This window comes from Electrona antarctica, assembly GCF_951216825.1.
Source record: "Electrona antarctica genome assembly, chromosome: 19".
Taxonomy (NCBI): Eukaryota; Metazoa; Chordata; class Actinopteri; order Myctophiformes; family Myctophidae; genus Electrona; species Electrona antarctica.
Window position 1 is genome coordinate 40,858,495 of NC_136800.1, and position 17,585 is coordinate 40,876,079.

General features: G+C 44.0%; 1 protein-coding gene across 2 annotated transcripts in view; it reads left to right on the plus strand.

The window, feature by feature from the left end:
• Nucleotides 1-17,018, plus strand: part of b4galt1l (DP-Gal:betaGlcNAc beta 1,4- galactosyltransferase, polypeptide 1, like) — a 62,782-nt gene extending 45,764 nt beyond the window's left edge. The window contains exons 4-7 of one of the 2 annotated variants that reach the window (XR_013792408.1): nt 7,534-7,656; nt 9,088-9,192; nt 11,160-11,468; nt 11,960-17,018. Coding sequence is in view for 1 of the 2 variants with exons in the window: in XM_079529825.1 (XP_079385951.1) it covers nt 7,534-7,656; nt 9,088-9,192; nt 11,160-11,289 (358 nt within the window). In the remaining variant the exon portion in view is untranslated. Of the gene's footprint in view, nt 1-7,533; nt 7,657-9,087; nt 9,193-11,159 lie in introns of both variants that reach the window. The other variant, XM_079529825.1, reaches the window with a different exon arrangement.
• Nucleotides 17,019-17,585: the final 567 nt, after the last annotated feature.

Genomic DNA, 17,585 nt, shown 5'->3' on the forward strand with positions numbered 1-17,585 from the left:
GAGATATGCCAGGGACCCCCATTTGAAGAGATATGCCAGGGACCCCCATTAGAAGAGATATGCCAGGGACCCCCATTTGAAGAGATATGCCAGGGACCCCCATTTGAAGAGATATGCCAGGGACCCCCATTTGAAGAGATATGCCAGGGACCCCCATTAGAAGAGATATGCCAGGGACCCCCATTTGAAGAGATATGCCAGGGACCCCCATTAGAAGAGATATGCCAGGGACCCCCATTTGAAGAGATATGCCAGGGACCCCCATTTGAAGAGATATGCCAGGGACCCCCATTTGAAGAGATATGCCAGGGACCCCCATTTGAAGAGATATGCCAGGGGGATATGAGAAGATTTTTACGGCTCTAGCAGTGATTTTCAACCATTTTAATTTCAAGGACCCCCAGATTTACATGCATTTTAGGCTACGGACCCCCATATAATGGCACTTCTATCTCGGAGACCCCAATTTATATTGTATAATCAATGTTAATTTAACTCTGAGAGTGTACAAATGGAACCAAATGGACCCGTACACTCTCAGTACTACTAGCTCTGGTCCATAGCTTTAATGCGTTTCATTTAGAGCTATGTTACTCTCAACTTCCGCCGCTCGCATGCAGACCAGCCTCTCCTCTTTAGCGTAAATAAAAAGAACGTTTTTGCTACTCACCAAAAGCCTACTTTCCTTAGTGGACGCACTCTGAGCCCCCCACCACACGTATAAACGGTACTTTTTGGCCAGAAAGGGATTTTTTTTCACCAGAGGAAAAATATTCTCTATGAGGCAATTCTCTGGGCAATATCGGTAGAAGGCGCAGTGGAGTAACTAAAGGTATTTATTTTCCGGTGGAAACAAAATCCCCTTTTGGCCAAAAAGTACAGTTTATACGTGTGGTAGGGGGCTCAGAGTGCGTCCACTAAGGAAAGTAGGCTTTCTAATGACACGACCCGCCTTTTTTTTGGTGAGTAGCAAAAACGTTATTTTTATTTACGCTAAAGAGGAGAGGCTGGTCTGCATTCATGCGAGCGGCGGAAGTTGAGAGTAACATAGCTTTAAATGAAACGCATTAGAGCTATGGACCAGAGCTAAGTACTACAGACCCATAAGGGTCCATCTGGTTCCAAACTATCATTTAGCTGGGGACCCCCTGGAACTCCATCAAGGGGTCCCCGGACCCCACTTTGGGAACCACTGTTCTAGACCCCTTGGGCTAGGCGTAGGGGTCTAATCGAATCACCCTCAGGGTTTATTTCTCAACAATGGCCGCTCCCTCGTTTTAATTAAACCTCCAACACTTTGTGTGTGTAAGTTCAAGTTGACTGAACTCAGCCACTCCCCCGTCTCACCTTACACCAGGCGTATCGTGTTACATCTTACTGTGCGTGTGTGTGCCTGTGCGTGTGCGCGAGCGCGCGTGTGTGTGTTTCAACATGTCGTTAATATTAGTGGCACCTCTGAGCTGGCTGCTTCTCAGTAGTAAAAGGGCCAACACTGCAAAGTAGTAATTCTCTGTTACAAGTAAATCTCTGGAATTCATTTCATGTACTTCACTAAAAGTACACAAAAGTATTGGCTTCAAAATCTAAATGTTCGTAAAGTGCCAAAAGTAAAAAGTACTCATTATGCAGAATGTCCAATTTCAAGTTTTTAAATCTATAAAACTCTTGAAGATAGCAGATCTACAAGCTCACAGTGCGTCGCATCGCTTATACCTTTTTAAATGGTCGAAATGTATATAGTGCTGAAGTGGTTAATGTAGGTATATTTCGTAATAATAATCAAAATCTACAAAGTAACTAGTAACTAAAGATTGCAATAAATGTAGTGGAGTAAAAATGCAATATTTGGATCCGAGATGTAGTGGAGTAGAAGTAAAAATATTGGAAATTGGAAACGTACAAATACCTCAAAATTGTACTTCACCCATTTAGGACTAAGGTAGATTCTAAAAAACACACCCCCACTTTAGTTCTAGTGGTCAGTGTGAACGGGCCTGTAGGCTGCTCAACAGTGCCACTTTAGTTCTAGTGGTCAGTGTGAGAACGGGCCTGTAGGCTGCTCAACAGTGCCACTTTAGTTCTAGTGGTCAGTGTGAGAACGGGCCTGTAGGCTGCTCAACAGTGCCACTTTAGTTCTAGTGGTCAGTGTGAGAACGGGCCTGTAGGCTGCTCAACAGTGCCACTTTAGTTCTAGTGGTCAGTGTGAGAACGGGCCTGTAGGCTGCTCAACAGTGCCACTTTAGTTCTAGTGGTCAGTGTGTGAACGGGCCTGTAGGCTGCTCAACAGTGCCACTTTAGTTCTAGTGGTCAGTGTGAGAACGGGCCTGTAGGCTGCTCAACAGTGCCACTTTAGTTCTAGTGGTCAGTGTGAACGGGCCTGTAGGCTGCTCAACAGTGCCACTTTAGTTCTAGTGGTCAGTGTGTGAACGGGCCTGTAGGCTGCTCAACAGTGCCACTTTAGTTCTAGTGGTCAGAGTGTGAACGGGCCTGTAGGCTGCTCAACAGTGCCACTTTAGTTCTAGTGGTCAGTGTGAGAACGGGCCTGTAGGCTGCTTAACAGTGCCACTTTAGGTCACACAGCGATATGTATATATATTTTTAATAATTTTTATCCTACGATTTTATAACCTATTTTTCAATGTGTCAATTTTCGAATGTGATCCTGGGCTCTACACACCCTCCGCCAACCTGGGGAGAGCAACGGACTTGAACTCATGCTTCCTTCATGCACGAGTGTCCAAGTTGCTCCTTTTACACCTGACAGGGGGGGGAGTTTCCCTGGTTGGACGTAGCGCGTGGAAGGAACACGTTATTCCAACCAGTTCCTTTCCCCTCCATCGGGTGCCAGGGGGAGGCAGTTTAGAGACCAGGATCACACAGCTCTATTGCAGCTGTTCATATACGCAGACACAGACACATAGGGACACACGAAGCCAGTCATTGGAGCGGTGCGCACCGCTCAAAAACGCCTTTTAAATCCTGAGCTAGGTTTTCTGAAAAACGTCAAATATTAATTCAAAAACAGACAAGACAGTGCACTTTTCATTGAATTCAATGTCTCATACAAAGATGCCATTGCCTGGCCCTGTATCGCAAATGCTCGGTCAAATAAATATTTGATTAACCCATTCTGGGCGGGAACACCTTTTGGTGTTTTAAGCATCATGTTATGCTTTAGCTGTTGAAAAATAGCAGATCTACAGAACTTGTAGGTCTGCTATTTTTGAAAAATCGTGAAAATGGGGCGCAAACCTTGGAATATTCTTTCAGAGCGACCGATTTTAACTCAAATCTTTGCTTCTGGGGGTGCCCCTGGAACAACATATTTTGAGATGAGGGTCGGCGGCCAATTACATATCATTTTTGGAGTCCTTGACATGAAATATTGAGTGATATGGGCCTAGAAACATTATTAGTATTTCAGAAAACTGTCAGGATTTAGAAGACTTTTTTTTATTTCGACGTCAGGTCTAAATGGGTTAAGGAATATAATATGCCTTCTGTATTCTTTCTGTATATCAGCAAAGTGTAGATTTTTATGTTGGACATTGAGGGAAATTAAGATTCTCAGATAAAATACAACAACTTATCAACTAACCGGTTAATCGATCGATAAGCTTATCAATTAATCAATTAATGCATTCACCGATAATTCCCATCCTTAGTGCGAACATCAATACAACATGGAATTGTGGGCAAACTCTTATCCAAACAACAACAAAATATTCTACGTTTTGGGTCCGAGAGGCTAAATGTCATCAAATGGTGGTCCGTGGCTCAGAGACCAAATAAATAAAGGACCTTGATATGAAAACCACAGCTTTACACCAGTGCTGTGGAGCAGCGAGGATAAGAGAACTTAACCCATTTTGGGCGGGAACCCCTTTTGGTGTTTTAAACATTATGTTATAATTTAGCTATTGGAAAATAGCAGATCTACCAGCTCATAGCGCGCCACCGAGTGGCGCGCTACTTTTGAAAAGTCGTGAAAATGTGGCATAAATCTTTGAATATATATTTCAGAGCGAACATTTTTAACTAAAATATTTGCTTATATTTTGAGATGGGGGGTCCGTGGCCCAATATAGATCATTCTGGGGGTCCTCGACATGAAAGAGGTTGAGCACCACTGACATAGAAACATTTAGAAGCCTTTTTTTATCGACCTCAGTCCAAAATGGGTTAAGTGTTTGTCATTGAATATCAAGCACTTTAGAAACGCTTCAAGTGCCGAAGCTTCAACCTAAGAGCTGGGCTTGTTTGTGCGCCTTTAAGTTTGTGTGGTTTCGGTTTACGTATATAGAAACAGCGCTGTGTGTGGTTTCGGTTGACATATTATGTAACGGGTTGTGTAGTGTCTGTTTACAGACGGTAAGCACAAACAGGATCTTTGCCCACAAGCACAGGAAGAGGCAAACACAGATGTCCTTCTGTCTGTCTGTCTGTCTGTCTGTCTGTCTGTCTGTCTGTCTGTCTGTCTGTCTGTCTGTCTGTCTGTCTGTCTGTCTGTCTGTCTGTCTGTTTCTCCAGCTGTCCTACTGTCTGTCTCTCGTACGCTGTCTCCCTCTCAGCTGTCCTACTGTCTGTCTCTCCTTCGCTGTCTCCCTCTCAGCTGTCCTACTGTCTGTCTCTCCTTCGCTGTCTCCCTCTCAGCTGTCCTACTGTCTGTCTCTCCTACACTGTCTCCCTCTCAGCTGTCCTACTGTCTGTCTCTCCTATACGCTGTCTCCCTCTCAGCTGTCCTACTGTCTGTCTCTCCTTCGCTGTCTCCCTCTCAGCTGTCCTACTGTCTGTCTCTCCTACACTGTCTCCCTCTCAGCTGTCCTACTGTCTGTCTCTTGTACGCTGTCTCCCTCTCAGCTGTCCTACTGTCTGTCTCTTGTACGCTGTCTCCCTCTCAGCTGTCCTACTGTCTGTCTCTCCTATACGCTGTCTCCCTCTCAGCTGTCCTACTGTCTGTCTCTTGTACGCTGTCTCCCTCTCAGCTGTCCTACTGTCTGTCTCTTGTACGCTGTCTCCCTCTCAGCTGTCCTACTGTCTGTCTCTCCTACACTGTCTCCCTCTCAGCTGTCCTACTGTCTGTCTCTCCTACGCTGTCTCCCTCTCAGCTGTCCTACTGTCTGTCTCTCCTACACCGTCTCTCCCAATAACAGACAGACATGTGTACAGACAGACAGACATGTGTCCAGTCCAGCTGATCCATTGATTGATTGATTGATTGATTGATTGATTGGGTGTTTTCGATGAATCTATCATGGTTAAATTGCAGTTTGAAGTTATAATGGGTTTGTATAGGAAGGGGGCGGGGCAGCTAAAATTAATATGAAATATCTAATTATTGAATCAATTAACTTATAAAACTGTCCGGGGTGTTCACATAAGACTGAGTAGATGATAAAATGACAGTGAAAGTGTTTTTTTAAAGTGAAATATCCCTTTAAGTAAAGAATGTGAGTACTTTTACCACCATTGGGGGTTTGACACCACAGAGGAAGTGCTGCACTGCTCACTTCCTGTTTCCTCTCTCGGCTCACGCGCTGAAGCGACCGCAGTGTTTTTATACACACACGTGCGTGCACGCGCACACGCCCGCACACACATCGTCTCTGTTGACAGGTAGAAAACTTATTTATTGTCTCCACCAGGCCGAAGGCATGGGGAGAGAGTATGTTTTGCACTCCGTCCGTGTGTGTGTCCGTCCGTCCTTCCGTCCGTCTGTGTACAGCTAATCTCCGGCACCGTTAACCCGGTCGATGCCAAACTTTGCACACACACTCCCTGGATGCCAACGATGAACCTCTGCCCCGCATTTTCCAGAACGGCCTGTTATAGCGCCACCATGAGGCAGCTTTTCACATTTTTTACCTAAAACTGCACCGATCTGCGTGAAACGTTGCATGCACACTCCCTAGAGGCCAAGGACAAACCTTTGACCTGCATTTTCCGCATCTGCCTTTTATAGCACCACCAGGAGGCCGACTTTTGTAAAACACATTTTTTGATATTACTCCTCCAGATTCTGTCCAAAAATCTCACAAATCGTTACACAGTATCTCTATGGTCATGTGCTCAAGTCGGATCTGTCCGATATTTCATATTCCATCCTAATTGGCTATAATTGGCTTTCACAGTTTGCAAGATTGCCCCGTTTTGAACAAAAGCCTCAAATCATGAACGCAGCATGCAATTTACGTGAAATCTTTCACACATTTTCTTACTAGGCTGAGGAATATGTCCCACCCTTTTCACATTGGCCTGTTATAGCGCCACCAACAGGTTGATTTTTGCAAAACACATTTTTGGAACAAAATGCCTCAAATCATCCAATTGCCATCAAAGGCAAACATGTTTATATTACTCCTAAACCTTTTGCCAAACATCTCACACAGTCCTATCCTCCTGGTGGAGACCTGTGCCCAGAAGGGCACTTTTTCTAGTTTATGTATGTATTTATTTAGAATTAACATCCTATACCAACATTGGCACAAAGTGTGTGAGAGGATTTTTGGTTTCAAATCAACTATTGAAAAATAAATGTAGTCATATAAATGAAGTCCCTCACATGTGTATGGAAATTACACCCTGCACATAATTCTACATTGATTAACCCGTTTTGAGTGGGAACCCCTTTTGGTGTTAGCATTATGTTATGCTTTAGCTATTGGAAAAATAGCAGATCTACAATCTCATAGCGCGCCACCGAGTGGCGCGCTACGAGCTTGTAGGTCTGCTATTTTTGAAAAATCGAAGAACGACTGACATAGAAACATAGCTTTTTCAGAAAACTGTCAGGATGTAGAAGACATTTTTAGAATCTGATCTCAGGTCAAAATGAGTTAAAAGTGAACTCTGAGTCTGGGAGATTACAGCTATACAGCATAATGATCATTCACACATCAATGTGAAAGAACATATTTCAACAGAAGGGGAAACATTACATTCATTCAATCAAAATATGTTGGTGTCATTCAAATTAATGTTGATATGGCACACTGACTATTCTAGACAATAAAAACCACACTTGTGTGAAGTGAGGTGCGCTCTTATCCTCATACAGTACATCACATTCCGTGCTCAGCCAATCAAACCATCTCCGTGGTGTACACACATACACACACGCACGCACGCACGCACGCACACACACACACACACACACACACACACACACACACAAAGCTGGGCATAGGAGGGGCTAGTGCCCCTCAAAAACATGGCACTTCATTTGAACAAGGTTGCAGAGCCCTGTCCTACTTGATCGTACTACGGCGTCACATACAAACATGACATAAGTAGCAAGATCTACAAGCTCCAAACGTGACGTCCGCACAACACGCTGTGAGCTTGTAGATCGGCTGTTTAAACTTGCAGAGCCCTTAATTCCCTGTAGTGCTGTGAGGATACATGTTGTCTCAATTGGATTATAAACACACTTCTCATTAATTATATTTATTTGTATATTCTACCTCCTGCTCTCTCTCTCTCTTTCTCTCTCTCTCTCTCTCTTGCTCTCTCTCTCTCTCTCTCTCTCTCTAGGTTGCCATACAACCAGTATTTTGGAGGTGTGTCATCGATGAGTAAAGAACAGTTCTTGAAGATCAACGGATTCCCAAACAACTATTGGGGCTGGGGAGGAGAGGATGACGACATCTACAACAGGTACCAACTACTGGCGTTGGAACATTACAAGAAGAACCATGTATTAAACTCATTTGACATTAGTCAAAGAGAAGAGAGAGAGAGACAGAAAATTACATCACATATTGAAAGATAAACAACTTACAACTTAATATTCTGCTGTAATCACATCATAGACATCCCTGGGTTGTAAGGACACCCCAGTGCTGACACAATAAACACTTTCCAGTTAAGTGTGGACTGTGAGGACAGCTGTGTCTCAGCTGGAGAGGACAGTGAGGACAGCTGTGTCTCAGCTGGAGAGGACAGTGAGGACAGCTGTGTCTCAGCTGGAGAGAAGACGGATGGAGAAGAAGATGTGTGATGTTGAGCTGAGGAGAATCCAGCAATATGAGGTGGATGTAACTCTGGACCCTGATACGGCACATCCCAACCTCATCCTATCTGACGATGGAAAACAAGTATATACTGGAAACGTAGGGAAGAATCTCCCAGAGAACAAATAGAGATTCTCTCTGTGCGTCTGTGTCTTAGGAAACCAAGGGTTCTCCTCAGGAAGGTTCTACTACGAGGTTCAGGTTGGAGGGAAGACTGACTGGGCTGTAGGAGTGGCCAGAGAGTCCATCAACAGGAAGGGAGCCGTCACAGTGACCCCCAACAATGGTCACTGGGAAATATGGCTGAGGAATGCTAATGGATACTGGGCTGGTGCTGACCCTCGTGTCCTCCTCCTTGTAAGAGAGAAGCTCCAGAAAGTGGGAGTGTTTGTGGATTATGAGGAGGATCTGGTCTCCTTGTATGACGTGCAGACCAGAGTTCACCTGTACTCTTTCACTGGCTGCACTTTCACTGAGAGAATATTTCCATTGTTCTGTCCTCAACCTAATAATGCTGGTAGAAACTCTGCTCCTCTGATCATCTCTCCTGTCAACATGGACCGCTGATCTTGGTGGGGACGTGCCCCCTACAACTTAACACCTTTTGTGTATAGCGCGGAACTCTGTACTCTCGGTGTATGAATGCGTGTGTGAATGGGTGAATGTAATGCCCTATGTAAAGAGCCTTGGATAAAGGCGCTATATAAATGCACCATTTAACCGATGGAGACGGAAACCATGCAAGGCACCAACCTGCACATCAGGAGCAACTAGGGGTTCAGTGTCTTGCTCAAGGACACTTTGACACTAACTCTGGGGGAACCCACAGGGTTCGAACTGGCAACCTTGCGGTTACCATCCAGCCACTCTACCTCTGAGCCACTACCGCCCCTTAGCCACCCCTTAGCAGCTTAGCTGCAGATAGCATCAGTTGCTTACAGCATGTCACCAGTGTATGTAAACACTGCTAAGAATCTACTGTCAGTTTGGTTTATAACATAACATTAACATTTAAATAAGTAATGGGTCTAATTTAATGTATTCCTTATCTCTCTCTCTCTCTGTGTGTGTGCAGGGTGGTGTCCAGAGGCATGTCTATATCGCGCCCCAGTGGCGTGGTGGGGAAGTGCAGGATGATCCGGCATGACAGAGACAAGCAGAACGAACCGAACCCCCAGAGGTATACACACACACACACACACACACACACACACACACACACACACACACACACACACACACACACACATTAAAAACACTCTGGGACTCCCATTGATTGATTGATTTAAATATTTATTTCTTCACAGACACTTTTTTAAGTTGCTTGAATGAATATTTAAATACATTTTGTCAGACACGCCCCTTTCCTTTACAAGCCCATTGTAACTCCATTTATACCACGTTAGATTTACTGAAAACACACATGCTTTGCTTCTGGTGACTGATATTGTTATTAAAAGCTTACAGCGCAACGCTCTGTAAGCCTGTAGATAGCCTGGGTTTGGTCATTAGTTAATTTATTTAACCCATTTTGACCTGAGATCAGATTCTAAAAATGTCTTCTACATCCTGACAGTTTTCTGAAAAAGCTATGTTTCTATGTCAGTCGTTCTTCGATTTTTCAAAAATAGCAGACCTACAAGCTCGTAGCGCGCCACTCGGTGGCGCGCTATGAGCTTGTAGATCTGCTATTTTTCAATAGCTAAAGCATAACATAATGTTAACACCAAAAGGGGTTCCCGCCCAAAATGGGTCAAAGGACATCTTTGTTTTTGTTTTCAACCAAAGTTCATGTTTTAGGTTATTACAGAAAGTAAAAGACGAGTGTTGTTTTTTTTGTTTTTTGCTTTTTAATTTGCTGCTTTCTTTTGTTTTAGTTATTTTTATCTATTTTTGACAGCGGGGGTGGGGGCATTCGAACATGGGGCTAAATATGTATTATTTTACAAAATGGAATGGCGATTTCTTTATTGTTATTTACTATAGTCCTACTAGACCCCAGGAAATTACATCTGGCCACAAAACATACACGCGATCTACTGAATGTGAATGAGGAGGTGACAAACTGACACATTGGGCCCCAATCCATCTTGCGCCACCCTTATCCCTAAACTAATTGGCCATTTTTTACAATTTTAAAAGGTTTTTTAAAAATAGTTAAACTAGCCGATCTACATCGAGACATCGTGAGCTTGTAGATCGGATATTTGAACTATTTTTAAAGTTTAAAAAAAAAATTAGTTTAGGGATAAGGGTTAAGTCTTAACCCTTATCCCTAAACTAATTTAAAAAAAAAACATTTCTCACATTTCCCATTCCAAGTGCATTTGTCTTATACTGTACAGAATGTAACACAAACTCTACTATTCCGAAGCCCCCTCAGGTACATATTTAAACTATTTTCAGCAATGGTATAATAATTGATTTGGTGGGTAGATCTTGCCGAGCTGGTCATTTTGAAAGTAGCTCTCAAGTCAAAAAGTGTGGGCACCCCTGGGTTAAGAGGTGGCGCAAGATATAGCCCATTGAGCCTTTAGTACCCCCTTCACATTCAGCAAAGTATTTTATTTTTAAGATTTGTTTTAGGCTTTTCTGCCTTTATTGATAGTATCAAGTAAAGATAGACGGGAAAGAGGGAGAGAGAGAGAGGGCGAGAGACGTGCAGCAAAGGTCGTCATGAACGGGACTCGAACACGCGACGCGCTGTCAGACCAGAGCCTATAGCTGTCAGACCAGAGCCGTCAGATGTATTTCCCCCCCCGGATACGATATTTTTCGACCAATCACAACACTTGTTTCATACACGGGGAATGTAAACAGACTTTGTAACGCGTCAACGTCATTTCCTTGAGCGGTACTTCCGCCAAACTCCAGCAATGCACTCTACAGCGTAGGTCTTGCCCAGCGTGAGCTGTACATGTATATGCCGGCTTACGTGTGTGTGTGTGTGTGTGTGTGTGTGTGTGTGTGTGTGTGTGTGTGTGTGTGTGTGTGTGTGTGTGTGTGTGTGTGTGTGTGTGTGTGTGTGTGTGTGTGTGTGTGTGTGTGTGTGTGTGTGTGTGTGTGTGTGTGTGTGTGTGTGTGTGTGTGTGTGTGTGTGTGTGTGTGTGTGTGTGTGTGTGTGCGTGTGTGCCTGTGTGTGTGCAGGTTTGACCTCATCTCCCACACCAGAGACACCATGAACCGGGACGGCATCAGGTCTCTCTCCTACAAGGTGGTGATGAGAGACAAACAGCCTCTGTACACCATGGTGAACGTGGACATCGGACAGCCCTGAGACACAGCCCGGTGGGACGCCACATCGTACAGCCCTGAGACACAGAACGCCACATCGTACAGCCCTGAGACACAGAACGCCACATCGGGCAGCCCTACAGGCCTATTCATTCATAGTCCGGTTTTCGGGGAAGAGGTGACCACCGAAACGGTGCTTTTTAATTAGTAAAAAACAGAGATGTGTTTGGGTGAGCGGTGAGTCTCTTACCACCGCGGCTCAGTGACGTCATGTTGTAGTTTTAATTAGTAAAAAACAGAGAGATGTGTTTGGGTGAGCGGTGAGTCTCTTACCACCGCGGCTCAGTGACGTCATGTTGTAGTTTTAATTAGTAAAAAACAGAGAGATGTGTTTGGGTGAGCGGTGAGTCTCTTACCACCGCGGCTCAGTGACGTCATGTTGTAGTTTTAATTAGTAAAAAACAGAGAGATGTGTTTGGGTGAGCGGTGAGTCTCTTACCACCGCGGCTCAGTGACGTCATGTTGTAGTTTTAATTAGTAAAAAACAGAGAGATGTGTTTGGGTGAGCGGTGAGTCTCTTACCACCGCGGCTCAGTGACGTCATGTTGTAGTTTTAATTAGTAAAAAACAGAGAGATGTGTTTGGGTGAGCGGTGAGTCTCTTACCACCGCGGCTCAGTGACGTCATGTTGTAGTTTTAGTAAAAACAGAGAGATGCATTTCGGTGAGCGGTGAGTCTCTTACCACCGTGGCTCAGTGACGTCATGTTGTAGTTTTCGGTGGTCACCTCTTTGCCGAACACTGGACTATGAATAGGCCTTAAGGGACGCCACATCGACCAGCAGTGGGACTATAGCCTACCTTTTTTCTGCGGAGCATTCGCCCTGGATAGTTTTTAGGGGAGCGCTTGTGTTACACCACCAGCTGCTAGTAGTAGGAGGAAGTAGTAGGGCGCCCTCACTGGGCTTTCTAACATTCTAATACAGCCAGAAAAAACCCATTCTGGCAGCCAGCTCAGTAGCGTAGCGTGCACCGCTAGTCATTAGACTCCCAAGCCACACCTCCCGGTTATCGAATCCCACTGCTGCCACTATTGTTCCAACAACCGTGGACTCGTTTTTTGGCCGATTAAGTACGTTAGGGTTAAGTTTAAGGTTAGGTTTAGACATAGTTTTAGGGTTTTTTAGGGTTGATTTGATTGATTGATTGATAATTGTATTCACAGTTGAATGGTACATTTCAAGCGAAAGCACAAGTCAATACAAAAACTGCTGTGAGGATAAAACCAGAAAAAGCACCGTCTAAGACTTGTTTACATCAGGGTCCTCCATTTTCAATTCATCAGAACATTTAAAGACGTACACATAACATTTGTACAAATAATATTTGTACTTCTTCATAGAAGTGTATATTATACACACAAGGAAATCATCATTAGATAAGGTTAAGGTTAGGTTTAGGCATATAGTTTTTGTGAGGTTTAGGCATATATAACCACTTTCGCGCGGACGGTCCAAATGAACACAGCAGAGCGCTCCCTACCCCCACTGACAGCCCGGGGGGGCGGGGGTAAAACAACCGCCTCATCAGCGCCCCATTGGGTAGACTGTTCTGTGAAAAACGGCGGTCCCGGCCAGCAGACACTAGCTCTGGTCCGTAGCGCTAGGAGGACTTCTCCTTAACGCTATGGAGCATAGCTAGCATCACACCAAGGAGGACTTCTCCTTAACGCTATGGAGCATAGCTAGCATCACACCAAGGAGGACTTCTCCTTAACGCTATGGAGCATAGCTAGCATCACACCAAGGAGGACTTCTCCTCAACGCTATGGAGCATAGCTAGCATCACACCAAGGAGGACTTCTCGTCAACGCTATGGAGCATAGCTAGCCTCACACCAAGGAGGACTTCTCGTTAACGCTATGGAGCATAGCTAGCATCACACCAAGGAGGACTTCTCATTAACCCTATGGAGCATAGCTAGCATCACACCAAGGAGGACTTCTCCTCAACGCTATGGAGCATACAGTAGCTAGCATCACACCAAAGACATGGACAGCGAACCGCAAGAGTGGCAGCCTCAGTGTTTCATTGGCTATGATTATTGTTTTTTTTTTGTTTTTTTTTACAAAATATAAATAAAATAGATTTTGGACAATGGTCTTAAGTAATGCAAAGCGATGGCTCTCACACTGGCGTCCTTGAGAAATGATGTAGGCCTATATAATAGGAATAAACTCTGACGGTATGCAAAGAAGAAAATGGTTCCATTTGTTACACCGTCAGAGTTAGGATTTCATGTAATGTCGATTGGGTTCCCAGAGATTGAACATTGGCCTATGCATGTCACATGAATTACCGTCATATGCATGACACATGAATCTACCGTCATATGCATGACACATGAATCTACCGTCATATGCATGACACATGAATTACCGTCATATGCATGACATGCATTTAACCCATTTAGACCTGAGAAATTCCCCAAAAAAGATTGTTTCTATTTCGGTGGTTCTCCAACTATTTCATGTCAAGGACCCCAGAAATGATTATGTAATTGGCCGCCGACCCCCATCTGAAAATATGTTGTTCCAGGGACTTCCCAGAAGCAAAGATTTGAGTTAAAAACGTTGGCTCTGAAAGAATATATATTCAAAGATTTGCGCCGCATTTTCGCGATTTTTCAAAAATGGCAGACCTACAAGTTCATAGCGCGGCACTCGGTGCCGCGCTATGAGCTTGTAGATCTGCTATTTTTCAATAGCTAAATTATAACAATGTTTAAAACACCAAAAGGGGTTCCCGCCCAAAATGGGTTAAGGCAAACCGCAACAGCCAGTCAAGTAAATATAGGTCTGAGAATGACCGTGCATGTTCACATCATGCATACTTTACATTACTTAACACCATTTTACAAATTATTGGATTTATTATATGTGTTTTTTTGTTTTGTTTTCCTGTCTCCAAACGGACGAATGGAGGAGCAAGAGCGCCTCCTAGTGGGAACTGGAAGAAAGTATATAAATGTGCCTTTAAGACAGACACACACCAGAGACTCAATAGAGGTGTGTGTGTGTGTGTGTGTGTGTGTGTGTGTGTGTGTGTGTGTGTGTGTGTGTGTGTGTGTGTGTGTGTGTGTGTGTGTGTGTGTGTGTGTGTGTGTGTGTGTGTGTGTGTGTGTGTGTGTGTGTGTGTGTGTGTGTGTGCGCCTTGCTGGACCATCAGGAAGGGGGAGGAGTTCTGTGGAAGGGGTCCGAAGACCCTAGCTGTCACCTTTTTTGTTTGTGTTTTCTTGTGTATTTGCACACGCCGCAACCCCATTGGTCAGCCCGGTGAACCCATGCCGCAACCCCATTGGTCAGCCCGGTGAACCCATGCCGCAACCCCATTGGTCAGCCTGGTGAATCCATGCCGCAACCCCATTGGTCAGCCCGGTGAACCCATGAGCCTTTCTTCTGACAGGAAGTCGGAACGGAACCATCAACCCAGACGCTGTTTAATGTCGTTTCTCACCATCGGTGACGCAAATCTTTCTCTTAACACACCGACCGAGTGCTGTGGAGATAGATTGTACGTACGTACGTGTGTGTGTGTGTGTGTGTGTGTGTGTGCGCGTTCGCTGATTCATGCCAGACCTAACCTAACCTAATCATACACAAAATGTGTATGATTAGGTTAGAGTGTCAGTCGCACGAAAGTAGTGGAAAACAGCCGATCAAACAGAACTTGTAGATCGGCTTTTAATCGTTTCGTTGACGGACAACGTCAATGAACAATCATTGTTGGTGTGTCTTGTCTTGTCTTTGCTTTGACGTACAAGACGTCCAGACAGCGTCCAGTTGTTTCATTCTGTGATTGTATTCATGCTTTGGTCCAAAGCCTGCAGGCTGACGAGGAGAAAAAACAACTAGTAAACAGTATTTTTGTGTCAGGCCAGTTCCTTTTGTCCCAGTTAAAAGGTTCCATAGCCGCAGCCGTTTTGTTTTAAAAAGTTTAAAGTTTTAAGCCAGGGTAAAACGAGTCATGAAACCTTTATTGCCCGCCCCCCCCATGCCACTTTTCCCGACAAGAGAATGGCCTTTTTGAGCCGAGGAGCGTCGCGCTTAATCTGCGTCGTTTAGCACAAATAGCTTTCACCGAATCAATGTTAGCGTGGACTTAAATACGTGGTAGCGACTCAACGTCGGGGTTGTAAATGATCAGGAGGATCCAAAGAGTCTGTGCTCCGTTCCAAACGATGAACTGTGTCCCCAGCTTGAAGCACCCCAGGGTGCTGCAGTGCTGTCAATTGGGGGTCCTTGACATGAAAAGGTTTGGGAACCACTGCCATAGACATGCATGCGGAACACTGCCAACTCTAAAGGGTTAGAGGCCCCTGAGGTCTTACAATGAATGTCCCCAACGTGTTCTAATGTCCCCAAAGTGCCCTTAATATCCCCAAAGTGCCCTTAACCCATTTTGACCTGAGATCAGATTCTAAAAATGTCTTCTACATCCTGACAGTTTTCTGAAAAAGCTATGTTTCCATGTCGGTCGTTCTTCGATTTAAAAAAAAATAGCAGACCTACAAGCTCGTAGCGCGCCACTCGGTGGCGCGCTATGAGCTTGTAGATCTGCTATTTTTCAATAGCTAAAGCATAACATAATGCTAACACCAAAAGGGGTTCCCGCCCAAAATGGGTTAATATCCCCAAAGTGCCCTTATGATGTCTCCAAAGTGCCCTTAATGTCCCCAAAGTGTCCTTATAATAAGTGCATTGAGGCAACTAGTTGAGAAGGACTGTGGGTCCAAAACATATTATTTTTCAATTCAATTAAATTGTATAAATGTATATTTTGTGTATTTAGAGACTGTAGTGTCATAATGGCAGCAGTCAAGATGTCATTGAATTAACTGACTTGTGATATTTATATATATTTTACGAAAAGATGCATATTGTTGGCCATTTCTTAATATAAATTGAATTATTTGGCTTATCAGATTCAGTAGGGCTGTACAATGTGCACAAAATCAAACATTTTTTCCCCCTGCCAAATACCTCGATTTTGACAGTGATTATCCAAAAATACATTAGTAATAGATATTTTCACAATTTTTTAAAGATTTTTGCTGATGTTTAAGGCTTAAAGGAAATGTCATATCACAATGTATACTCTATATATTTCTCAGTTCCAGTTGTGAGGTCTGCTTTTCTCAGACATGATTGTTATTGTTGCAGTTTGTCCAACAAACCAAAACAAAATAGACATTATATAAAAATAAAAATCACATTTCTAGAACCCGACCGATTTTGAGTTACCACTAGTTGGACTGTTCGCTCACCTGCAAGCAATGCTGTGTATTCACCATGCTGTTAATCGTGTGTGTGTGTGTGTGTGTGTGTGTGTGTGTGTGTGTGTGTGTGTGTGTGTGTGTGTGTGTGTGTGTGTGTGTGTGTGTGTGTGTGTGTGTGTGCGTGTGCGTGTGTGCGTGTGCGTGTGCGTGTGCGTGCGTGCGCGTTCGCTCAAAATGAGTTCAATCAAACCCATGGCCTTAAAAAAAACACAAAATGTTATTGGCCTTTTTGTACTTTGTTTCCTGTTTTGTTCTATCCTGCATGGTTAAACTGTGTTAATTTGAACTCTGAGTTGAATTAACACAGAGAACTTTAGCTGTGTCGTCATCCTGTTGTGTTCTCTGAAAGCGACAGACAATTCATGGAAATGTGTGTCTTTATTCTATAATAAATAATTATGTTGAATCAAATTAACTGAAATATATTCAACTCAACAGCTGTGATTTGTTGTCTTTCATTCACTGCTCATACAAGCATGCATGTACAGTAGGTTATAGAGGGTATGCGCATGTATAAAGTGAACGGCAGATCGAGTGGCAAAGTTAATTTAACATTGTTTAAAGGAGCATTCAGTGATTTGGGTGAATTGGAAAAAAACCCGGTCCGCCCCGGTAACAAGATGTGCACATGCACGCACTACAGTGGGGGGGACACGCAACAGGCCAACAGCACGCATACCAAGGCCCGCCCCAGCTCGATCATGATTGGCGGAAGGCCCCTCTCTATCCTGATTGGATGAAGGCTGGGCCACCTAGCCAAAAACGAAACCTAAGGTTTTTTTGACCCCCATGGGTTAACTGGGGACGGAGGAACTCCTTATATGGTCAGCACACAGGATTATCACAACAAAACAAAAAAAGAAGTGATATTTGAATTAAGTAAAATCACTGAATATACCTTTAAAGTTATTTAATGCAATCAAATAGGACTTTTCAGTTCGAATGTATCAAGGCCAGAAAGTATTTTTTTGCCACTCGGTAGGCGTTCCTGCATAACTTCCAC